At 39.1% G+C, this 26,126-nt stretch overlaps 2 protein-coding genes across 3 annotated transcripts; both read left to right on the top strand.

The window, feature by feature from the left end:
- The first annotated feature begins 677 nt into the window (after nucleotides 1-677).
- prpf18 (PRP18 pre-mRNA processing factor 18 homolog (yeast)) lies at nucleotides 678-8,208 on the top strand. 2 transcript variants are annotated; one of them, XM_051382359.1, is made up of 11 exons: nucleotides 678-860; nucleotides 2,225-2,302; nucleotides 2,541-2,567; nucleotides 3,942-4,043; nucleotides 4,139-4,252; nucleotides 5,437-5,583; nucleotides 5,685-5,753; nucleotides 6,021-6,161; nucleotides 6,319-6,390; nucleotides 6,481-6,636; nucleotides 7,561-8,208. In XM_051382359.1, exons 1-11 carry the CDS (start codon nucleotides 795-797, stop codon nucleotides 7,639-7,641), a joined length of 1,053 nt encoding a protein of 350 aa, XP_051238319.1. In that variant the 5' UTR covers nucleotides 678-794; the 3' UTR covers nucleotides 7,642-8,208. The 2 variants fall into 2 exon arrangements, with proteins under 2 accessions (XP_051238319.1, XP_051238320.1); XM_051382360.1 differs by lacking the exon at nucleotides 2,541-2,567.
- Nucleotides 8,209-12,600: 4,392 nt separating this feature from the next.
- si:dkey-234i14.6 (uncharacterized) lies at nucleotides 12,601-20,938 on the top strand. The gene is made up of 5 exons (XM_051382857.1): nucleotides 12,601-13,319; nucleotides 15,525-15,701; nucleotides 17,302-17,511; nucleotides 19,005-19,218; nucleotides 19,742-20,938. Exons 1-5 carry the CDS (start codon nucleotides 12,834-12,836, stop codon nucleotides 19,918-19,920), a joined length of 1,266 nt encoding a protein of 421 aa, XP_051238817.1. The 5' UTR covers nucleotides 12,601-12,833; the 3' UTR covers nucleotides 19,921-20,938.
- Nucleotides 20,939-26,126: the final 5,188 nt, after the last annotated feature.

Genomic DNA, 26,126 nt, shown 5'->3' with positions numbered 1-26,126 from the left:
GTTGAAAAGTGACACTAACAGAGAAAAGCATTGAGCCTCCTAAACACATTTTTATCATTATTATTTAGAACTAAATTCAAATTATCACTTGAAAAATCCCTTTGTCTCATTTTGGAATAAATGGCCATACACTGAAGGCTAGAGCTGAGAGAGATTGTAGATCAACACAGAAATATGCTATTTGACTTTGGACAAGCATTTTAACTTTCTCCACATAGCCATACATTATAGCAGTCAGAGTTTATGAATTTCTTTGAGAAGCCTATGGTTGCCATCACCCCTTTATGTTTAATTTGAAACCTGCTTTGTGCAATCTTTTTATTTACTGATGCCTAAAATATAATTCCATTCCAATAACTACCTAGCCTAATACACATATATACACAGACCAACACATAAAGCAATATTTTTGTTGTTTTATTATGCCCAGAGGAGAGTACTTAACAAACACATTTTCCCCTCGGGATCAATAAAGTATTTCTGATTCAGATTCTGATTAACATTTTAAGCTTTGATGTTGTTATCTATGCTAATCTCTAAAAACTAAAAAGAAAGTAAGACAAATGGTCAGTTAAACCAAATTATTTTTTTCCCATTTTTATTTTGAAAAACAACCAACACAACGATAATTTCGCAATACGGAGGACTCTTATACTGGAGGTCTGTGGTCGGATATGTAACCTTAGGTTAACTTCCGGTGTATGAGTCTCGCTGGTAGCGTTGTCCCACTAGTGCTACGTATGTGTAGTTATTTGTTGAAATAAACGAATAACGATCACAATTTCTTTACTGAAATGGATATACTGAAAGCTGAGATCGCAAGGAAAAGGAAAGTTCTCGAAGAAAAGCAGCTTGTGGACGTGAGTAGACGATGATGTTGCTTGTTTTTGTTAGCTTGGTAACTTAGCCCTTCAGTCTGCAGCGTCTTTCCACAATCATCGATTTGTTGATACCGTTATTGAACTCGAATTACAGTATCGATAGTGTCCAAGACATAACAAGACTGATAGTAACATGGTTATATATAACAGGCCTATGTTAAAGTGAACAAAAATAGGTAAATTACAATAAAATACGTAACGTAGCGTCGAGGTTAGATTAGCATCATGTAGACTGAAATTCTGATATTCACTTAATAATATCCTGTTTAAACTCAAGACAAACTTTATTAATTAAAGATGAACTTTATTAATCCCACAGTGGGGAATTGCACTCGCTACAGCAGCTCCACATACAACACAACAGATAAGAAAATACACATTAAAAAATACAAGATTGAAATGAAAATAGAATAAGAGAATAGGAGTTGTATGTACATTATATACAGATACGGAATATTGCACAGGTAACAGCAGGAGGTTTTGGCATGGTGTAAAAATAAATAATTGCACAGGACAAAATATATATACAGCAGTACAAATAAGTGAGAGAAAAAAGGCTATAGACAGGGCTATGAATATACTTTACAGGTCTAATACTTGTAATGTGCACGTAGGAAATTATATAGATATATGTATGTGACACTGTACAGTACTAGTAGTGCAAAAATTGACTGTGATAAGTGTTATTATTATATCTTTTTCTTTAATGCTAATGTTAAATCAGCTGTGCTCGTCCTCCAAAACACTTGTATTCATCCCCAAAACTATATATGCCACACACAGAAGAACAACCTGTCAGTAAACTACTACTAAAATGTCTAGTGTAATGATTGGAATAAGCTGATGGATAGGTGATGCCTATCAGCGACAGCCTCATGTGGTAGTGTGTGTTTCATTATTCAGTGTAGATATGTCAACATTCAGCTCTCTTTTACTCATGTCCTTCCTTTGATTGATACCTGTAACATATACTTTGTAGTCTTTCTTTAATGGTTTCACTATTAGTTTATGACACCTGATCAATTCATGCTCATATTCAGTAAAACTTGAACTTTAAAACTGAATTTTGTGATACTGTTTTGTTGAAAAGAATTGAAATGACTGACTAGATGCTTACGTGCAGCGCAGTATGTTGTTACTTAAGGTCAGAGGAAAGGTAGTTCTATTGAATACTTTTTCTCACTATACGTATTAAAGATTTACTCACTACAATGTCATAGTAAAAGATAAGGAATATTAACTATGGTGTCTTTGTTGATTTAGCGTTACCATGTCATGCCACTCTTTTTATTGTGCTCTATTAGATTTATTATGTAAAACATGTCATTTATTTTTCGATCCAGGACACCAAAAAATACTTCAAAAGGTCTGATCTTGCGCGCAAGGAACAAGAAGATTACTTCAGAAGATGTGGATATAAGGTTGATGTCAAGATCACTCTCTCTTGCTCTCCCTCTCTCACACAAACACATCTAAATCACTGCCTTTCTTCAGTTCAGTTTTATCTCATGTTTAGTTTAATACATTAATATTGTAATTTAGCTTTTTGCCAGGAAAGAAAATGAAGGTAGGCTTTGATGCTCAGCTGTACATTAGTGTTTGTATCTGTGTTTACTGTGCTGTTTTTCCCCAACCTGCCTCTGCTGCCTGCATCTGTAGGTTCAGAAAGAGACTTCTGAGAGCCAGGTATGGGATTGCACAGTGAAAGTAGCTGACAGGATGCATGATAAAAGGACAAAACACACTGTGTCCCAAAGGCTTCAACTTCCTTGGCACCCTTTCTGAAATTTCACTCTCTGAAGCCAGTGAGGCTAAAAGCATAAACGACATGGTGGAGATATATTTGCTTTCCAGTGTGGGTTGTTAACTCGATGAGGGCTGGGTGTTTTTGGTGCAAGATAATGAGATACATTCAACATCAGTCAATTCAGTGAACTTATACTAATTTGATATTAGATTGGCCATTTCCACCAGCTCTCCTCTACTTATTGTGCTATCCCACGTAATTTGGAAAGATATGGATTTTTCTTTGATTTCATACTTTAAAAAAAAATGCTGTCAGTGTCTAGCCAATTACATACATTTACAATTTACAAATTATTTGTCATCACCTGCATTATAGGAATTTACTGAACCACCTTGTGCTTCCAGTACTCCACTACTGTTGATATTTATGCTTTTAACAATAATGTATATGTACAGCAACCACTATGAGAACTGGACTAAATGCTGGACCAGTTATGTGTTTACAAACTATTTACAAACTCAGCAACAATTTATTTGTCAGAAAGAAAGGGAACAAGGAAAGGAATCCACAAAGCCAGAGTGGGACACAGACATGGTGTGGATTTCAGCATGGGATACTGAACTGAAATAAAAAATTATTCTGTTATCAAGCTGCACTTCTCATTTTAGCAGCTTTTTGTATTTAGACCAACTATAAGTTTTCCTTGGTTTTGTGTCAGTAGTTTGCATTGCCTTGAAACAGTTGCTCCATAGAAAACTGCATTTATGTTCTACTTTGTGCAAGGCTTAAAATTTAAAACCTATTGAGCTATGCTCTTTGCACACATGCAGTATACTTTGTTTATTTGAGCAAGAGCCATTGTTTGTTTGGAAGGCTTTTTTGTAATCAGTTTCTGTTTGTTCTTTTAGATTGTGCTCCTTAACTCACAATCTAAGAGTACCGAGATGCATGTGCCAATAAAAGCATGATCTGATTCCTTTTGTTGCAAAGACAATGTTTTGCCTGTGATTAGGCTTTAGGTGATGGAACCACCATTCAAATTCCACTAAATGAAAGTTATGAGATTAATGTAATATTCAGTATGCTTGCTTTATTTGGATAGTTATCTTTATTTGTCTTTATTGAAGAGCTGCAGGTAAGATAGGGATGTGAATGTGTGCAGTCCAGTTTATGATAGTGACACATGTCTTCTTTAATCCCGAGGTCTCATCTCATGAAGTCATTGCAGATGCTCTTTACATTCTGGACTTTCATATTACCTTTACATCCCTCCAATAACATCAATACATTTCTTCCCCCACATTTCCCTGAAGATTGATAAAAAGGAAGAAGATGAGCCATCCACCTCAGCTAATCCAGTGTTAGAACTGGAACTAACAGAAGAGAAGCTGCCAATGACACTTTCGCGACAGGAAGTGAGTCTAGATAACATATTAACACTTCCCTCACAGTATGTTTTCTTTCTTTACTACAAGTTAAACGTGTCTTTTGCATCACTGTGTTTGTGTAGGTAATTCGGCGGCTTAGAGAACGAGGGGAACCAATCCGACTGTTTGGAGAGTCTGACTACGATGCCTTCCAGAGACTGAGGAAGATTGAGATTCTGACCCCCGAAGTGAACAAGGTAGGACTGAGTGTATCTTGGTGTGGGACATACCATTCAGTAAAGATATGCTCATTCAGGTCCATCCTATCTAGGAAAAAATATCACACCGCAACCTAGACAAATATGTGAAGATTCAAATTGGATTTGGTAAGATTCAAAATTAATCATAATACTATAATTAAACAGCAGAGGGCACTCTATCTACTTTTGACTATGCTTGTTCGTAGCTTTAGCAAGCCAAAGCAGTGTGCGAACTATACCATGGCTTTCCGGGAGCTCACTTTTTCTACTGTTGCAGGGGAATATATTTTCTGATATTTTTTGAATGATATTGTACTGCCATACTTCAATGGTGATGGCATGAGCAGCAGTATCTTTTTTTAAAGTGAATCAATGATGAATCACCCTCGTGTACAAATAATACATCAACAGTAGCCTGAGTTCTCCTCGTTCCGAGTGTTGAAGCTGCATCTTGTACAACGCAAATTTCTCACATTTACAGTTGATTTCATTCTCACTGGAACAAGTTTCCTTCAATTTTTAATATAATTATTTCACTTTCTCCTGCAATTTCATTGCCTAAAAACCTCACAGCATGCATCACAATTTTCTAGAAAAGCTGTGGTGAAATCAGACATTTTAGGGCCGCAACAATCCCCAAAAAAGCCAGCAAAATTCTGGCGGGGCTGAGATTGTCAATGTTTTAAAGAGCCGAGCCGAGCACCACCTGGCTCCCCTGTAGTTCGAACCCTGACGTAAAGACATGGCGGCCGCACGTGAAGACTTGAGGACACTGCTGTTTAACATCAGCGGTGTGGCAGCTTTCTGGTTCAAGTCAGAAGATAAAAGATATATGAGACAGTTTTCCGTAGATGGGAGTATATTTTCAGTTTCACTTATAAAAGGAAACATGCTTAGTTTTGCGAAGCTTATACCATTCCTCAGAAATGAAGGATTCTTTAATTTGATAAATAAAATATAAGAGGAAATATATTTTGATTATTTTCTGAGAAATTAATGAACCTTTGTCAGTTATAATTTGTCTTCAATCTCATTTCGTAAAAACAATTGTGAGAAAATCATATTGTGAACCCAAAATCTTATATCGAATTTTAAGTTTATCGTTACAGCCCTAGTTATTGTTCTAATTTTTAAGCACAGTGTGCTGATTGACATTGTTTAATGTTACCTCTGTGGTCTAGGGCTTGAGGAATGACCTGAAAGCTGCCATGGACAAGATTGACGCGCAGTATCTGAATGAGATTGTTGGAGGAACAGAGCCAGGAGAAGTGGACACACAGCACGACCTGAAAGTGCATGAAGAAAACACCACTATAGAAGAACTGGAGGTACAATGTAGAGTTAAGAAAGTCAAGATTTTTTCTTTTGGTGGTATGTAGTGATGTAGTTATGATTTTGCTTATAACCTGATACTGAAACTCTTCTTTAGGCTCTTGGTAAAACCCTGGGCACGGGAGATGATGATGGAGACCAGGATGTTATCGACAAGTTTTTGAGGGTAAGGCAAAAAAATAATGCTTTGCTTTTGATCTAGAGGGAGCTGTTGGATAAAAAATGTTTATACCTCTACTGTGGCTGCTATTCATGTTGTTTTTTTAAAATTAATTTACAGTATTAATATGCATTGATGTTAAATAGATGAAGAGATATTATAGGTCATTTTGGTGGATGGTAGTAGTCAAAACAAATAATCATGATTTATCTAGTGTCTGTTACTATTTCAATTCTTTGTTAACAGCCATATTTTTTCCTGTTGATATTCTAGTTTCTTCTTGGTGTTTGGGCCAAAGATCTAAACAGTCGTGAGGACCATGTGAAGCGAAGTGTGCAGGGGAAGCTGGCCAGTGCAACCCACTCGCAGACTGAGTCTTACCTCAAACCTCTCTTCAGGAAGCTCAGGAAGAAGGTAACGTTTGTGGAGATGGTAAAATAAGATGCAAACAATGGTGTGTGTGTGTGTGTGTGTGTGTGTGTGTATATATATATATGTATATATATACATATATATGGTTTGATATCAGTTTCATTTGTAATAGTTGTAATCTCTCTATTATCACTTTCAGAGTTTACCAGCTGACATCAAAGAGTCCATCACAGACATCATTAAATTCATGTTGGAGAGAGAATATGTCAAGGTATATTATCTTTAAAGCAGTGTTTTTTGGTGGTTTTACCGTGTTAGCATTATTTACAAATGTATTAACTTTATTCAACCTCTTTTCCAGGCAAATGATGCTTATTTGCAGATGGCCATTGGTAATGCTCCCTGGCCTATCGGTGTGACAATGGTGGGTATCCACGCTCGTACTGGGCGAGAGAAGATCTTCTCCAAGCACGTGGCCCACGTTCTCAACGATGAGACACAGAGAAAATACATCCAGGTGAGACTATCAGACTGTTCCCTACAGGCAGTATAAATCTCTATTAGGTTGGGATTAGTTTCTGTGACAGTGACCCTCAAGATCAAATACAAGCTAATAATAATTTCAAGATCTTTACGCTGGTAGAGTAGGAATTTATCATTATCATCTTTGGTGTATCCTCTAGATTAAAGTCAAGTTGGACATCATGTGGCCAAATTTCACAGTTAAATGTATTGGAGTTACAAAACATTACAGCCCATGCTCAGTGACAAAGCATTTTTCTATTAATATTATTATTTATTACCATTGATTTATATATATTAATATATTCATTTATAATATTTATTAAAATACCATATTCAGACTATAGTGAACTGTGCATGACAAATTTCATTCTCAAGATTCATTTTTATTCCCATAGTTTTTTTGAGTACTTCAAGGAGGCTTAGTAGAGGTGCACAGGTTTTTTTTATTTATTTATGTAACATTTATGTGCGCTATGTGGAACTGTTTCTAAAATCAGAAAGACACACATTGACAATTCATATACTGTAGCCACATACAGTAACAACACTGAATGACTGGTATTCGAAATTTTGCAGAATTATTCTTTTCAGTGTACAGTCACTACATCTACATGAATTACATTTGTCGTATCTTATAACGGTGCATTAAACTGAGTGCTGATGTTTCTAGAGGAGGTCAGGATTATTGGCTGGTCATGCGCAGTAGATACTAGTCAACAGATGATTGTATATGTAAATTTGTACATCGCTATATCTCCTGAAACTGTAATCACGGCATATACAGAAAATGTTAATATGTCTAAATGGCTAAATATGTTGCTATGCAGTTTCAGAAACAAATTCACCAGGTGGGATTTGTCCAATTTTTATACATTACTTGCTAACTTAATTTCCTCGTTTGTGTTTCTTTCTACAGGGACTGAAGAGGCTAATGACGATCTGTCAAAAACACTTCACAACTGTCCCATCAAAGTGTGTGGAGTACAATGCTCTTTAACTTGTAACCTTAGCTTAGCTTATGTAGCAGCTTATGGGTTCTGGCATGAGTGAATTGTGGTCTAGGCAGAAAATGTCTCAAAATCTTGTATATACTGGCTTCAAGTTCATGCTTTTTGCAGAGGATGCCTTTGTGAGAAAATACACATGAACAGAATCTGGGGAAGACTTGTACAGTCAGATTTAATTAGAACACTCAACAACCTTTTATTAAACTTGTCCTTGTGAACTACTGGAAAAACCACTGCACCTTTTCATGCCATTAAAAGTCTTCAGTCCTTCATGAGAAGATGTTTATGGATTCTTTGGGGAGTTATTGTTGCAGGGTTATTATTGGCTTATGTATTTTCATGATGTTTCAAGCAAAGTGTCATTTGCCAAGGAAGATCCAGTAGTGTAAGTTTTATTACACCTGAGCTATTACAGATATTTCTTTGACATGCTAAAATCAGTGCTGACTCAGTTCAATGTGTATGTTTGAGTTGTCATGTTTTCAGCAAAGAATTAAACCAATAAATTTGTCCCTGTACTATCTTGGTATGGAAATAAAGTGTTTTTTAAATCAGTTCATCAGTTGTTGTGATTGTTAGTTTTTTTTTAAACACCGAAAGTTAATTTTCTGCTCTGTAATTCTCAAGATTTGCTCTCTTGTCTTCTAAAGCTGGACTGCTGAATGGGGCTATTTTTAGCCACCATAGATTCTGTTTTGTCATTAGAAAATGTGTCTGCAGGGAAACAGTTTTTTACTAAAGGGCTCTCTGTAAATGTGCCATGACATGCTTCAGTAAAATTTTTGATTGCCCACTGTGTGACTTAAAGAGTTCATTAAGAATGTACTAGATTAAAGTAGCCAATTAAGGAATCAGTGTGCTATTATGTGCTCTGCTGAACAGCAGTCCAAGAAACTAGATTTACAACTGACTGCAAGTGGAAACCTTCCAGTAGTAGCTAAGATGGTAACATCCAGCGTCACGCACTGACCTTATTACACTGGTAACCATGGTGATCTGATCTGTTCCTTGTGGTCATAGTGTGTTCTCGGCTGCCTGAACCCACGTCACCACGGTTTCAGTCTGTCAGCTCTGAACACATCACTACTTGAGACTCAGCTGGACAGGTTGACAGTTGGCAGTAAAAATACCGTTAACTAGTGCTGGCTTTGGTTTTCCTCTAAAAATTTCATCTAAGAGGACAATTATTTTTATTCAACAGTAACAGTTCAGAAACATTTGAACTGTCTGAACAACATGAAGTAATCTTACATTTATTACATTTGACCATGCATCGATTTATCTCCCTGCCCTTGAGATAAAGTATGCTAAATATTTTGGCTTTTGTCCAGTTTAATGTGTTATGTCGCTGTCAGCTGCTATGTTTGCTTAACCAAGGCCTTGAATTGATGGTCCAGTGGAAAGTATTTGCAGTTCAGTGTAAATTAAAAAGGGACCTTGCTTGTTATCGTACCTGGAAGTTTATGTGAGTTCTGTTATCTCCCAGACCAGAGAGGACGTAGTTTGTTTTAAATGGACATCCCTGAGATTAAAAAGGAGCTAAATTAACTTTCTAATCATAATAAAACTACAAATTTCATATTAAGTCCATGGTAGAACAATTTGGAAGAAGAATGGTGTGAATGAATGAAACCATCAGCACATCGTGGCACAGTGTTCGGTGAGACAGCATGAGAAACCTATTGTGGTGCTTAGGCAGTTGTTGAGACTCATCATTCCAAAACACACGCTGATACAGTGGGCAGTAAGGACGTCATGTCTGGTTTAGAGCAAGCACAGTGGGGGAGATATTTTTGCATGAAAGCCTGTTTAGAGGGATCAAGGGAAGAAATGGCTCCCTGAGAAGGAAACGCGATTAAAAGGCAATCTTGGATATGCTGCATTTTTGTGTACAAGCACTACCGTATAGGGGAGACATACAGATGTAGAGTTTGCAGTTATGCAGCGTAACGTTAAATCTTGGACATCTTGCTCCTAACATTGATACACTTTACACCAGAGTGGCTGGCGTCTCTCTGTGACACTTTCTGGTCACTGTGAATTATTCTGTGCAGGACTCAAAATGTGATTGTCTCTGTCCCTTGATTGTTCTCTTCATTTGATTCCAACATGTCTAAACTATAGGATTTTGTATAGACTGCAAACTAAGAGAGATGGCCTCGTTCCATTCTCCTGGCAGTGTTTGTGGATATGCTGATTTAATACCGCCTGAACTCCCTGACAACAATGAGGGTTTGTATTCATTATGTGGGGACCTAATTTGTTTTTTCTCTAATGACCTCAGATGTATGCATAGCCCCATTACTGGCTGTAAGATGTCGGCAAACTGATAAAAACCTGCTCTCTGTGCTCCTTTTGTTCAGATGTAGGATTGTGTCGGAGTGGGATGTGTGAGGGATCCACTCAGTGTCATTAACACATTCAAATCCCCAGGCTTCGTGGAAGGATTATCTCCATCGCCCCTGTGTAACTGCATATATTAGCATGCCAATGTTGAAATCAAAGCAAAGGCGTAGCTTAATTGTTTTCTAGTGTATTCTTTCATGGTAGTGCATTATGTGAGGAAGTACTTGAGGTAGGTGAGATACTATTCAGCTAACATATATTTAACGAACCAATCTATCCACAATTATGTAGAAGTATTATTTGTGGTAATTATTTCATGCATGCAGTCACAACATTTTATCTTTACCAAGCTAATTCAGCATCAGATCAGTTTAGTTCTATAAAGTGATGATCAGCACACCATTATGGAATATCCAGGTGACCACTATCCATTCATTTCCAAGGAAATGCGTTGTCTGTGGTTGCTTGCCAGCTTGCAGGTCTTAACTGTAATTAGAGCTTCATTTCTCTTTTCATCTGGACTGGCTGGAGATTATCATCGTTGCCAGGCACCTGCAGAGGTGGAAACCAATTACCGGTGGAGGCATGGTGTATCACACCAATATGTCTCCTTCTGTCTGTATGTGTGTGTGTTTGTCTTTCGTCCCCCACTTTCTCTTTGGATCCCTGGCAATTTAAATGAATTTATGGATACAAACCTGTCTGTCATAGTCCTAGATGATGAGACAAAATATTCCATATGAACTTCTCTGTCAGTCTCCTGTGAAGGCTTTGGCTTATATTAGGAGTCACTTAGGTAAACTGATGTCATCAGCACCTTCAAAGTGTTCATTTTATTAGCGAGGCTCAAATGGGGCTTAAAGGTCAGAGCATTAGTTAAAATGCTAAACCTTGCGATGAATTTGATTCACTGGGGTCATTAAAGGGTGGCAGCAGACAGGAGAAAAATTCTGGGACATTTATATGACTATGATGATGAATATGGCACAGAATATGCATTCATTTATTCAGCTTCTTTATTTGTTATTTCTTTATTTCGTTTCAAGGAGCAAGGTTCAAAGTAGGATATATTGTCATTCAAGGGTAAATGTAGACAGACATATTTGAACTCAAAAAACAATACATTATTAAAGCATTGAATAGAAATATCTAAAGGTTGTATTAGCAATTAATACATTTTTATTTCCAAATATTTTCCAAATACGTCTTTTTTCATTGGACTCAGAACAGATAATTAATCTGCGTTTTTTAACGCGTTACTTTTTAAATTAATCCAAATCAATGTGTTAAATGATACAGCATTTGACACCAAACTGGGGTGGCCAGGCAGATGCCACCCCTCTGGAGCCGCCCCTGTCATCCTCTCCATATGCAATACACAGTACACAGGGCAATGTACATGATTTGTTATGTTCCTTCAGTGCCAGTGTACACAATATAAGAAAAGATACAATAAAAGAAGCACGTACAAAGAGAATAAAGTGCCAGTAGTATCAAGTCAAGTAAAGTGTGATGAATGAAGAGTGTTGTCGCGCATTCAAAGATGCATTAAAAAATAAGGGTGGAGGGATGGGAAGCTACACCGCCCTGGAAAAGAGAGGTCTGGATAGGTCACATGTCCATCACAGTGCAGAAAAGAGCAATGCCACTGCCTCATCATCTCTATTCTGCTACTTTCAATGTGCCATTACAATCCATTTTCAGCAGCAGCACCACATAAATGCATCTTTTCAAATAAATTGGCCTTGTCCTCTGAGGAGCCATCACCATGGTGAAGTGTGTTCATAGCCACTGCTTCCTTTAGTTCAGAGAGGACAGGAGGGGAAAGGAAATTGAAATGAAACAACAGTCAAAATGAAAGCCACACACAACATTAGAACGGTCTTGTAAGAGATATAGTCAAATGAAATGAAAATGCATGGCTCACAGGGGTACAGAGAAGATTAGAGGAGATGTGAAGCTTCCTGTAAACTGATATGATTTTGTAGAAACATTTACCAGCATCTCATCTCCTCTGGCTTTTTTCTTAATCTGTCACCAGCAACTTCAGACTGACTCTGTTGACTCTCATCATCAGATTTGCCAGCTTCTGCTTTTTAAAGCATTTGTCTTCCAATTCCTATGGGAACATTATTGTTGGAAGATAACTAGATGCCTCAACACTTTGTAATCAGTCCTTTGGGATTATACAGTAAATTTACTGTGCTACTGTGTGTGTGTGTGTGTGTGTGTGTGTGTGTGTGTGTGTGTGTGTGTGTGTGTTTTTTGAGAGAGAAAGAGACAGATAGCCAGAGAGAGAATCGACCTCTCTTGTTTTAGCAACAGTAAATCAATACTTTGTCAGAGTAAAACCAAAGCACATTGTCCAGCCCCTGCAGTTTTCTGTATCTATTGGATTTTAGGAAGGTGGGATCACATGCCTACGGCTTTAGTTTCCATTGACTTTATGAAGTTCTGGCACTTTCAGAAATATGACAGATTTAAACCTTTATGCGTAGGCTGCTGATTAAACTGCACTTAGACATACACCTCACTCCAGGAAAGAGAGAGAGAGAGGGAGAGAGAGGGGGGTGGTAGAGAGAGAGAGAGAGAAAGAAAGAGAGAGTGAGAGTCCAGCGTGCTGCAACAACTAAAACTTGCAGCTGAGGGAGCGGAGAGGACGCATGTGGCAAGTCGCAGCTGCTTTGTGTATACATGGCTGCAAAAGCCTGCTTCTTTCTTTCAGTGAATGCATAGATGGTGAGGGGACGTTCGGCTGATTCATTCAAGGGAGGATAATAGAGCTGCTGGCAACACATCGCCTGGCACACATTTCGGTGTAATTGCCGCTTGAGGTATGGACGGGCTGCAGGCACAAAATGCAGGAGTTGGCGACATCGGGGAAAACGCGGAGGAGAGGTATCGTGCTTTAGCCTATGACACTGCTCTGAGCACTTTGGTGGCAGTGGTCGTGTACGTGGTGGTGAAAGTGAGCCTGGATGGCATCAGACAGTGGCGGGCCAGGATCTCGGTGCTCATCGTGGGTTCGGGACCCGTGGGGCTGACGGCCGCGCTGGTCGCTGTCCGCTCCGGTAAGGTGCTGAAACTGACCGTGCTGGATGAGAGGTACCGGACTGCCCTGCTCTGCCGGCCCCAGCAGATCGCCCTGGATCCCCGCAGCGTGAAGTTTCTGCTGGGACTCGGGGTGGACTTTGATAACATGGAGGGCTGCTGGCACAACGAGCATTTCTTCACCAGAATAGGTGTGTTTCAGGAATACCTGCTGAGCATCCTGGAGCAGAAGAAACAGAAGGTGGACGTCAAGGTGCTGTTGGGGACTAAGGTAAAGCCTCCTCACTGATTTCAACTTTCAGTTTTAATCATATTAGGGTCTGTACAGTGGCACCGCAATCATTTTCACCAATCTTCAAAAATGAACAGGTTGGTATTCATCAAATATATGAATAATACAGCACTGAACTGGAAATAATGTGACTTTGTAAAAGGAGAGAGAGTCTCACACTACATCATCGTGTAATGACTGTGCCTTCATAGTCTGTCAAAACCTGATCCCCCCTAAGTGGCAGTGGTCACAGAGGAGAGGCTGGTGTGTGCCTCCACTTCAGCAGGGGTCTGATCCTATCAGCAGTGATGGTGACAGAGATGTCGTTTCCTCCAATCAGAAGCTCCAGCCTCCTCAGGCTCTAGAGGGAACAAGGCAGCTGTCTGATATTGTAACTCACCCACTTTCTGGCATTTAAAGAGACTGATACATAGGCTACAGAACATACTTTTCTCACTAATCATTAGTTGTGAAATTCATACTGCAGCTGCAGTCCTCCTTACATTTGGCTTTCTGTGGTCACTTTTACACCAGACATACTGCAATTCAACAATCCTCCCAAAGGTTCTCCTCACACAGCACTGTATAATGTCAGACCGAAAGCGAGCTCATCAGTTGAACCTGTTATGTAAGCTGACCTCAAACCTGAGGAGAGTCCTTTTTAGGCCAGTGGAAAGAAAAAGACTGAATTATGGTAAACAAATTCCAATCCAAACATGTTATGCCATCAAAATGAGATGGATTTTGAAATGTAATCCTATTTAATTCCAAAGGATTTATTTACAGATTGCTACATGGCATTTTTTTAAGGATATCCTCCAGCCGATTGTATATAAAATTACATTTTACTGTGCTCTGGCACCCAATTACATAAGACAACATCATATATACGACAAACTGTGATTGATGCTTCATGATAAAATCACAAATCCCTGTTTTATTAAAACTTGACTTATATTTGTACAGCCCTCACTGTGGGCTTCATAACAAGCAGAGGACAATAACATGAGGAAACACTCCCAGCCAGACCGCAGCTTAGCACAAAGAAATAACCTACTAACACAAAATCCTCAGACCGGTTTTTCAGAGAGAAGTGCTCAACGTGGGCAAACAATAATTAAATGTTCAGTGAATATTTGTGTCATGGCTGGAAGCCAAAGACAAGACTTCATTACTGCTCACTGTGGATGTTGTGACTTTGCTTTTACAGACAGTCGAAAACATTTCTATCTTAGTTGTGCACTTGTGTGTTGGTACTCCTCCCTGGCTCTGGCCAGCAGCGTCTGTCCTCCTCATCTCCAATGTCATTCCTGTTAGCTGTTCTCCTCGCTGCTATCCAGTGACTCACCAACCTTTGGAAGACGGAAAACAAGGTCAAAAGGGTCTTTGATCACAACAAACTTCAGTTTCGTTTAGAGTCACTGCCAAGTTTGCCATTTCCTCTTGATTAGACAGGACATTGTGTTTGATGAATTATTATTTTTTACCCCCTTCACCTGTCAGTGCTTCAGAAGTCTGCAAATGCAAAAGGGGTGTTTTAAATTACCTGTTCTCTGCTGTCTAAATGGATTAAACATAGATCTCTTAGGCTCTGAGTCACTAAAGCTCCTGTAAGGCCCTTTTATTCTCCCTTTCAGCCTGTCAGTCTTTCACCAACCTGCTTTGTCCTGCTCTGTCCCCTCTTCTGCACAGGCTAGTATCTGGTGTTTTACTGAGGGGCAGCGATGCATACACAGGCATAATAATAAATCTCTCTGAGAGGTGCACTGCTGCCAAGAAAAGCTCAACCTCTGGAGTCCATTTTAATGGCTTGTATGGGTTTATTACAATACAACCCACCTGTTTCTTAGATTTAATAGGCAGTGTTATAAGAATAAAATCATAGCATTTGGTTAAGTAAATGTTGTAACTAATAGAAACTTTATAAGCATTAGCAGTAAAAAGTATATATAATAACATATAAACATAAAAACATATTATGTATTACAATGTAGGTCTATATTTTATTAGAATTTGGAATGTTTTTGCAAGTGAACCATTATTTACATTAAATTTATACCTGCAGCCACAATTTTAGTGAAGCGAAAAATATAATACACAGGAAATGTGCCTCTTTAGAGTATGAGTTGGGTTAGACTATGAAATGTTAATTAAATCATATTATCCAATAATTGTTTTTTTTTTTTTTATCTTTTATTGTTTCAGTTTACAGAGGAATACCTGCGGCGAATCCCACACAATAACTGGCCACGTGTGATCGTGGTGGCTGATGGGTCGTGTGGTGACTCTTGCTCTGTGCTGGGCATCAGCTCTGACTACACTGTGGAGTCCTGCCATGCCTATGGAGCTAATGCAACTATAGAGAGACTAGACCAGAGACAGGTCAGGACACACACACACACACACACACACACACACACACACACACACACACACACACACACACACACACACACACACAATCTGTATACGCATACTGAACATACACTAATGGATGTATTCACTCATGCGCACGCACTGAGGCAATAACCAACAGCTTTCTGTTTGTGTAAAGACTGAAAACAGTAGAAACAGGATATTGCAGGATATTACAGTGAAGGCGACTTTATTTGGCCTCATAAAGCTGATTTAAGCAAACAGTCATGTGGACCTGCCAATGGAAGCTAAACACAATATCTGACTCTAATATAAACAGCCAGATTTTGGCAGACTGTTGGATCTTGTCAGCATCAACACTGGCCCTGTTTTGATTTACTTATCGAATTTGATAAGAGCAGCTGTTGTTGTGATGGAGGCAGGTGATGGTGATGATAAAGCTTGTGATTCATCATGCCCCCCCCAAAATCTGTGTCCTGCCAGGTGAATATGATTCAAGATATCAGAACATCAGCTGCAATGTTTTTCACATAGTGCGCCAAAGGTCAGTTGACGTTATATAAGCAGATGGTTCCTTGAATGATGACTCAGCCACGGCTCACAAAAGACTTAATAGATAAATATGTAACACTTTCATAGAGTAATCACTTCAAATGTGCCAACAATTGATTTAATTAACACTTGCTTTGTCTGTGTAATAGTCAGGTGCAGATTATAAAAGACAGAAAATGAAAAATGAAAAACAGCCGAGCAGCCTTATTCAGGAAGAAGTACAGTCTGACAGACTTTACAAACAAACATCACGTCCCTGCTGGTCTACTGAGGTGGAGACAAATGGTATTTACAGCAGCAGTCTTCCTCATCCTGCACAGATGACCAGACATTATCTATTGTTGATAATTGTATTGTTCATAGAATTCAACTTGTGTAGACAAAAAGTTGCTCTCATGATTATATGCAGTGACAATTTGCTCAAAAGTATGAATTCATTTTGTGAAACAAATAAACAGGTTGAGGTAAAAAGCTTCCAGGTTAATACTGACTAATATCTGAACATGAGCATAGTCTCCCTTGCTATTTTATGCCACCATTCATATCACGTTCTATTTAGCGGCTGTGTGGCTGTCTTTTATTGGCTCTTTTCTCCCTGGCTGTTTCCTGTAATGATTGAATTTACCTCCCAGGATATGACCTGGTCGGCCCTACCGTCCCTTGCATCCCCACCCAGTCGCCGCTCTGTTCCCGTGCTATCTCCCTTGGCTGCACTAACTCTTTGATTTCACTCGGCTGGCTTATGTCGTTGAAAAGAAAATTTATCAGTTCTGGCTTGAGGGAAAATAGGGAGTCATTGCCAGATTGAACCACTGAATAAAAACCAAGCCATTCTCAATCTCCACTCAAATAAAAACATCCCCACAGACAGGGATGGGTGTATAGGTATCATAGGGCGCATGTCTATTAAGAATTAGACTTAATAAGCAAATATATTGTCCAAATGATTATATCAAATACGACACTAATCTCATTCCTAGTACTATATTTTATTATATCTGAAATGATTTGATCCAGTGTCTCTTATTTCTTTACCTGTCTCTCTTAACTACAGGTACCCACTCCTGAGATCCGTGCCCACAGCCTCTTCTTTGACCTGTCTGCTTACGGGGTAGAGGCCCTCCGAGAGCATCGAAATCCTTCGACCAAATCTGGCTTCCACCTGAAGATCTATGGCACCTTCAGAAACCGCTACATGGCCCTCGTCTGCCCCGCCTCCGACACCAAGATGGTTCGCTTCCTCAGGCACACTGCCAACTCCTCTGTGAGCCTCTTCTCCCCTTTTGATGAAAAGCTTTTTCAGAGCTTTGTTTACTGGTTACTGTTGATAAAGACTTTAGGTGTGAACAATATGTAGCTGTACTTCCATGTTAATGCAAAGGAAAGACAGATAATAATAACGTTGCCTTGCCTACCTACTTATTCCTCTCTTTCATTCAACAAATGGCCTTTAACTGCACTATTGTGGGGGGTCCATTAGTGCCCGTCTGTGAGTGTATATGTGTGTGTTTAATTCTGTTGACATACTTAAGTATGAGTGTGTCTGAGCCAAAGAGAGCATGAGATGAAGAAATGGGGAAAGAGGGGGAGTAGACCTCACCAGTATGTGTGCGTGTGTGTGTATATGTGTGTAGAGGCCATCTGTACCCTGCTGTTACACATCACTGAATAAATGGAGGGCAGGATTTGTTTTCTTCCTGTGCTCAACAAGAGGCTGTGGCTGCAGTCACAATCACTGGGCAGTTTTATTTAAACTCTTTATGTTTTCATGTCCAGCACTGCTCTGATCATGCATAGCCTGCTGTAGCCACAGCATGTAGTGTAGTACACACAGGTATGTAACAAGACTGTCCTTGGATTGCTTGTTGCTATGTGGGTGGCCATTCATATGCACTGTTACTTGGTAACAGATGATGTGCAAGTATGGGTCGAAGTAGAGCAGAGTTGAGCAGAGAGCAAGAGTGACAGAGGCAGAGAGAGCGAGAACGAGGCTTGTCACTCAATACCTGCAATTACTGTAGAATCGATGAGAAGGCACACAGCAAAGGGCGGACACATATTTCTTCTTCAGCGTTCATGCATCAACATAAAATGATAGTGTTTTTCTATGAGTCACTTCAGAGAAGGTGCAGTTTCTTTGATACAGATTGAAGAAAGGATGCAACAAAGCCTGTTACTTTAGAAGTGTGACTTGGTCTTTTAATACAGTACTGTATGTTTTATATTAAAAGACCTTGTTTGAATTAGGGCTACAACTAATGCTTATTGTCATTATCAATTATTATTGATCATTATTTCTTTCATTATTTGTTTAATTGTTTTGCCACTTAAATGCCAACGAATAGTAAAACTACACACCATCTTGCGATGGGATCACACCTGTGTTCCGACCAATTAGTACTCCTTCATTTTCATCTCAGCTACACACCTGTAAAGTTTTGTGAGTTTTGTCCACAGACAGACAGACAGACAGACATCTGGCAAAGAACTGAAAACCCCCCGAGAAGTTTACAAGAAAAACTCAAACTAAAGACTCACAGTCAGTCGCTTCTTGCTATAGTTCCCTTGTGGCAGCATGATCAAGAGTAGGATATACTGTAAGGTGGTGAACATAGTCTTCATACCTGTGTTAATGTAATGGTGTTTATAAGTCAAGTCAATTTGCAATAAGATTGGGTTAAAAATGTTCGAAGTGGACCTTTAATGATGCTAAAAATGCTAAATATAATTTATACCTGTCTCTGTTTTGCTGCCCAGATCATGAAGAACATTTTCCATCAGTCCTTTAATGCCTATAAGACCGACATAGAGCCTCGCCTCAACGACGTGACCCTCCACCACATGCAGTGCAGCCGGCGTCTCTTTGAGATTCAGTTATCACACAGACGCATCAGCGCTGCGTACATGGAGGGAGACAACGTGGCAGTCACTGTGGAGGGGGAGGCAGCACGCGTCCTTAACTTCGACACAGGTACACATGCTTTGAAAACATCAGCTCTTGCATTGCTGAGAATAGGAGGGTATATTTGCCCTAAAACACAGTACCAGATTCCAATATGTATAATACATCTGTCCTCAAAGTATTGCTGAAGGCGAGACATAACATCAAAGATCCCTGTTAGCAGAACAGAGAGGCCTTTGAATGAATTAGGCAGAATAAAAAAGAGCAAGATGGGAAAGTAATAGAAATTCAAGGAAAGGATAAATAATTTTGTATGCATGCAGTATGTGTGTGTTGATGGGTGTGTGACTCACTACTGCACTCAATGGCCTTTCAGCTGACGCTTATCTGGTTTTGTCTCCATGCTGCTCAATGTTTATATTTCGCTTGTTCTGTTTTATAACTATGACTTCAAGGCTTTAGCTTTGTATTTGTCTGCAAAATGAGGAACAGTACTTCAGATCGTAAACATGTGTTGTGCATTAATGAGATAGATCATATTTGATGTATGTTTGATGTTTGTGATTTATGTTGTCCCCTCTTTATCCTCCAGGTTGTGGGGTAAATCTAGGAATGCTGGGTCTGGAGTCAATGGGGACATTCATTTACAGGACAGCTACCGCTGTGGACCAGAATGACATTCTAGAGGCACTGTCAGCTAAGATGCAACACTCCAGACAGGTGGCTGAGACCTTCAAGCAGACAGGCCTAGTTGAATCAATGTATGAATGAAACAGGAGGATGACCTGGTGAATGCACAATGCCACCTAGTGGAAACTGGTGGTGGATTCTTTGTGTTTACAATGAATGTTTACAATGAATCATGAGTCTGCTGAAATGGACCACTAATGGTTACATACTGAATGGAGCTGAATGAGCGTGAGCTGTGAACAGATGGATAATGGATGTAAACATGTGATCATAAGTGTTTGTGACATACAGTGAGTGGATCTACTCGTGATGGATGGAGCGAGAATAAGGCCACATTTAGTACAAGCCATTCAAAGCTGTTCTGATTTTCAGGTTGCAAATCCTGTTAATACTGCGAACTGTGGCAGAAAGAAATATCATCTCTTAAAGTTGCAATGAAACAATATACATTGACTACTAATGAACTGCACTTTGGATTTCTGTTAAGGGGAAGAAAACTAGCCCTCAGAGACTGAGAGTAGTTCATATAAATGGTTTATTTGTGATCTGATTACAATTTTCATCACTGTCGCCCTCTACTTTTATTAGGGGAATAACTTGACTTGATTTCCAAAATCTAGTCGATCTTGCTCTCTGGACATCACATCAATGAGAGTAAATGTCATAGCATCATAAGCTTGAACTGATAAATGTATAAAACTGTTATTGTCCATGATTTAGACAGAAGGATGAAGTGAAGAGGCAGCTGCTCCAAGTCTTTGTGTTTGTTTGACAGTGTGGTGATAATTGTGGTGATGACATTCTTAAGTATTTGCTAAAGTGGCCAGTTTTTGTGTGCTGCCTTGTAAGTTATGATTTTTGGTATATTTCTTAAAAAATGTATAAGGTACCACAACCATATTATGAGCCAAATGTATTATTACAAAGACATTTTGCTGGGGTCATATATTCTCTTTTCTTTTTATATTTTGCTCCAGGTGTTAATCTGAGAGCACTATCATCCCTAAAAGAATTATATTTCAGATGAAGGAGAGTATGCTGATAATAATGTCCTGCTCCAGTGATAGTGCCAATAAAGATGATGGTTTGGCAACAGTGATATGGATGGTCTTTACATGAACCCCTTTTATTTGTTTAATTTGAGATTACATGCAATCTAATAAAGAGTAAAAGCAACCTAAATTTATATGAATAGATGCTAAAGACAAATATGTCTAAATTATGACAGTTTATAGATTGTGCATCAAAGCTGCCTGGATAACAACTTTTTATGATTGAGCCAAATGTATCAGATTTATGACTCAAAAACAAGCTCATATGTTTTATGTTCACCAGTTTCTATTTGCTCTGGATTATCAAGATTGTTAGACTAATATAAGTGTAACAAGTTGCTATATACGAAAAAATGAATCAATATCTGTGAGCTGCACCCTATGCAGACAGTACAGTATTGACAGCACATTGTTTCCATAATGGAAAAGGATGAAGCAATACTGCCCTTTAGTGGTGTAGCCTGTCTGTTGCATCTTCTCGAACACCTCTCACTGATATTACCAGTGGGATGATTCGTCTGGTGTTTAATATATAAAAGTAGTTGTTCCCTCCAACATAACTTAGGTGGACACAAAATGTCTATAGGACATAAGATTATAACTTTATTACATAATGGTCATTTTATAATTTTTCATCTCCCAGAAATAATGATAATATGCATATTTGGGAATAATTGATATCAGGCTGCCATTAAAAATAACTTGCTACAATATACTGTAACTGGTGGCATACGTACCCCTGAACTTACACAATAGTAAGATTTAAAATAATGTCTCCATCCATCAAATTTAGTTTACTTAAGAACTTTTTCATTCGATTATGTGAAACTTTGTAAGAATGTTAAATATAGACTTGCAAATAAAACAAACATCACAGGTTTAGTTACCCGTTGGAATCAATACAGAGATACAGAGAGTTCTAAATGACTGTAAATGTTTTTAAATCTAATTTTGTGATTTTATGGCATACTGTATTTTGCAAGGTGACTGTTACATCCCATTCAAAAAGGGAACTCACATCACAAAAAAATCACATGCAGAAAAAGTTTCCCCAATCACTTATATTAACAATTTTAAACCTTGAAATTCAGTAATAAAAACATTTATGAACATTTATTTATTTATTTAGTATGTATTTTTGTTAAGATAAAATCAAACCGAGTATTAAAGGATGGATTAAAAGCCATATGTCCACTTTCCTTGCCTAAAACTAAAATCTTCATTAAACAACCATTCATTTTCAGGTCTCTGGTAAGTTTTGATATATATATGTATATATATAAACCAGCTGCACTGAATGCAAGATAGCAGGTGTACAGTGAACTGTGTGTCTATTTTCTTAAGTGTAGTCTTTCTATTACTGTACATAATGCAGCAACATACAAACACCACACACACATGCACGTTCATGTAACCTAGTAGTCAAAGTAAAGGGTTCATTAAAAAGGTGTCACCTTAACACCATATTAACTCACCTTAACAAGATATTTAGTCTCATATTCAAATGTCTGTGTAACAATTATTTAATCCTAATGGAATGACGTAGTTCCACTGATAATATTTACGACAGGATTTTACAGAAAAAAAGTGTTATACTCTAAAGATTAGCAGAATAAACAGATCACTGGATCAGCATCAAGATTTAAAAACTGAATGCTGAATTAAAAACAGATATTTTTTGCTGCAGTGTGCTGAACAGTGATAGGTGAGAGACAGCGACCTGCTGAGATATATTAAACTGCTCCATGCCAACTTGTCCCACCCTCTAGCCTAACAGGCTGTCCCTCCCAAAGCTGTTTGCTCTGTCTAATTAAAAACATTCATCCGCTAGCTGTGCCCTCCAAGGTCAATAGTCTGGACCTCTGAACCGGCCCCTGCTGTAGCACAAGGCCTTTCATTAGATTAAACACAATAATGAGAAAATCTTTTATCTTTGCATATAATTAAAGCTGGGATGAAGGACAACTTAATCAATGATGTGGAATGACAAGTTCGTAAATGAATTAGTCCTGCCAATGGGGGCTTGGCTCCGATCAATGACAAATGTTAAGCAGAGACTGGATGGGTTGTAGTCACAGCAACGGGCATCTATCAGTCCAAACAACATGCTGCGGGCATAGACTGAGATTTGGCTGGATTACAGATCAACCTCTGTGTATATGTGAATGTGTGTGTGTGTGTGTGTGTGTGTGTGTGTGTGTGTGTGTGTGTGTGTGTGTGTGTGTGTGTGTGTGTGTGTCATTAAATGGAAATCGTGCTTTTCTTTGGACTTTAATTAAAAGACCTTCATAAAGAATATCTGCATGCATGAGTTGGGATTGAGAACATGTTGGTATACCACTGATCATGAGGTGCATTTCACACCTTTTTTGGATTACTTCAATTATGCCAAATTGCAACAAGAGTAAAGCCAGCATGGATATCTTATTTTAATATCATCATGCTGCCATACGAGGGCAGTGTTGTCCTTTGACATAGCCTCCAGGATGTCCCTGAGTTTAGCAGGCTGCGGAGCCAAGAGGCAAAACTGGAAGAGGAACTAGAGGGATTGAAGATGGGAAAGATCTGCTGTGTCCTGTTAAAAATCTGTAAAATAAGTTAATTAAATTTTTATTTTGTTAAAAGCAAATATATTAGTGTTTTGAGTGTTCATCTGTCACACTGAATACAACTAGTTTGATCTAAAATAAACTAATTCACCTTCTGACCTTGGCTCCTCAAATTTGATGAACAATTATAATTTTTGTGTGTAAAAATAGCAATCAAATCTAAAGTTTCCATTCCCTCCCATAGGAGTAGCTTGACATACAGTGTAAGAAGAGCAAAAAGAAGAGAGTGGTTTTCCCAGTTCTCCATGTGAGTTTGTGTTTGAGGAGATGGGAAAGGATGTGAGCACGAGCTTGTATTGACAAGCCTTCAGTTGCTGTCTGACATACAGACAGGAAGTCACTGTCACATGACTGAGATATCGGCACCTTGTCCGATTGCACAGAGGGCCTCTTATGTATGCTGCCAGCACAAATACAGGCCAAGTCATTCATATACATACATACAAAGAGAGAGAGGATGAGAACAAAGCCAGAAAAAAAGGAAATGTTAGTTATCCAGGGAAAATGATTCACTTAATGTCTTATTGGTGAATCATGAAATGTTTTGTATTGTATACATAAAACAGAGTAAAGTAAATTCTGCAGCTGGATTTTCTACCTGACTTGGGAATCTGTCGAACAATTATCAGTTCCCCTATCTGTTCGGCTCCTATCTGTCCCATCACACTCACGCCCAATTTCCCTAAACTGTCACAGCTAATAATTGGGCCTCTCTGTCAGGAAGGAAATCAGGCCCGCTGTTCTAACTAAAACACACATCCCTCACCCCTGCCTTTATCCTTCCTTCTCCCCCTTTTCCCTCTCCCTCTCTTCTTCCCTTCTCTATCACCCTGCTCCCTTAATACAGTGGAAATCAACTCTGCAGATAGAACACAGCCACCTCCTCCTCCATCTCCTCCTCTTGCTCCCCAGAGTTAGTGTGTGTGTGTGTGTGTGTGTGTGTGTGTGTGTGTGTGTGTGTGTGTGTGTGTGTGTGTGTGTGTGTGTGCGTGTGTGTGTGCATGTGTGCGTGTGTGCGTGTGTGTGTGCGTTCAGGGGGCTGTACGCTGTGTGACAGTGGTAGCCTCAGGGCCAGGTTGCTGTTGACAGGGACGAGGGTCTCTGATTTGAGGAGAGCAGTCACACCAGCGACTGCAGCTGCCTCCTCGAGTGACACCTCCCTGTTAGTGGGGGAGATGTAGACACGTGTGTCAGTGTGTGTGTGTGTGTGTGTGTGTGTGTGTGAGTGTGTGTGAGTGTGTGTGTGTGTGTGTGTGTGGTGTGTGTGTGTGTGTGTGTGTGTGTGTGTGTGTGTTGGCAGTGTTGATGGCGGGGGTTGATGGACTGACTGGCTGCCTACAGTGCTCAGGACAAACAGGGAAACTTTCCCTGATGAGCTGACAGGCCCTCATGTTGAACACCTAACATGGCTCCGGTTGGTGCTCGGACAAAGTGCAGAAGAGGTGAAGGCAAGAAAGAAGAAAATGAAAACAGATGCCAAGCAGGTCAGGAAAATAAAAATATGTGGAAAGAGGAAACTAAACAGCAGCCAGTCCTAATGTGTGGTGCTTGTGTGCAACATGCATGCATGTCTGTGTGGGTTTGTGTGTCTGTGTGTGTCTTTGGAGCCCAGGCTGTGTAGATCACCATTCCACCTTATCTAATTTCATTAATGTGATCCCCTGTCCATCCCCTGACGGCTTAATAGCCATTATTTGTGGGTCCCTTCAAATAAAGGCTCAGCAGTAAATTGCAGTCTGTGGAAATCGAGATATAAACGCCACCCTGCATTACTGTATAATATCTTTGCCTTTAATTAACTGAAAGCCATGCTGACATTTATTGGATTGCAAGTTACTTGTTAATGGCAATAAATTGCGAAACAAAAAAAAGAATCATTGCTTATTTTACATCAATAATTTGTGGACCTTTTGCTAATGATTATTCATTACTCGCCTATGGGGACTGTCGTGTTTGGTGAGCTAAAGTGAATGAAGAATGTAAAGATTTAAGTGGGCAGCATCTACTTAGTGTTATGGCTTTGGTGCCGTGCATTAAATGCCTCGCTCTGTTGCTGTCCCTTTACCCTGTCTTCTGCATCTGGCTTTTGGTGAAGAATGTGTTCGGAGAAATTTATGTGAGTGCATTCCACCAGACTGAACTACTTAAGACAGAACTACTTTTACTATTCTGTTAGCATCTTGCTTGCATGAAGATATTCTCATTTTAACCACAATGAGGAAATACAAAACTAAACTGAAATCAGCTGGCGTGCTGTTCAAAGTGCATGTTTGCTGTGGTTTTGCTGTGGATTTTTAATCCTCTTTATGAGGCTTTAGTGATGGGTCACCTTTTGCAACGGCAATTAATCAAATTCATCATTCAAAAGACTTTTGCGTCTAGAGTTGGCTCCTCTTCATCACAGTATGGCACATGTGAAAAGTGTTTGATTGCTGACTGTGAATCAGAGCTGTATTTTCTGAATTATTTTTGAAATAATACACTGCATAATTTCAATCTAGCATATTGAGAAGAAATATATAAATTGTAACTGAAGTACAGCAATAAATTAGAGCTGTGATTTGTCAGAAACACTAATTACCTATAGCTGATCCTCATTTTACGTGATTTTTTTGGATTATGTTGA

The sequence above is a fragment of the Dicentrarchus labrax genome, unplaced genomic scaffold (assembly GCF_905237075.1).
Source record: "Dicentrarchus labrax unplaced genomic scaffold, dlabrax2021, whole genome shotgun sequence".
NCBI lineage: Eukaryota > Metazoa > Chordata > Actinopteri > Moronidae > Dicentrarchus > Dicentrarchus labrax.
Note: the sequence above shows the minus strand (reverse complement) of the source record. Positions and strands in the feature narration are given on the sequence as shown.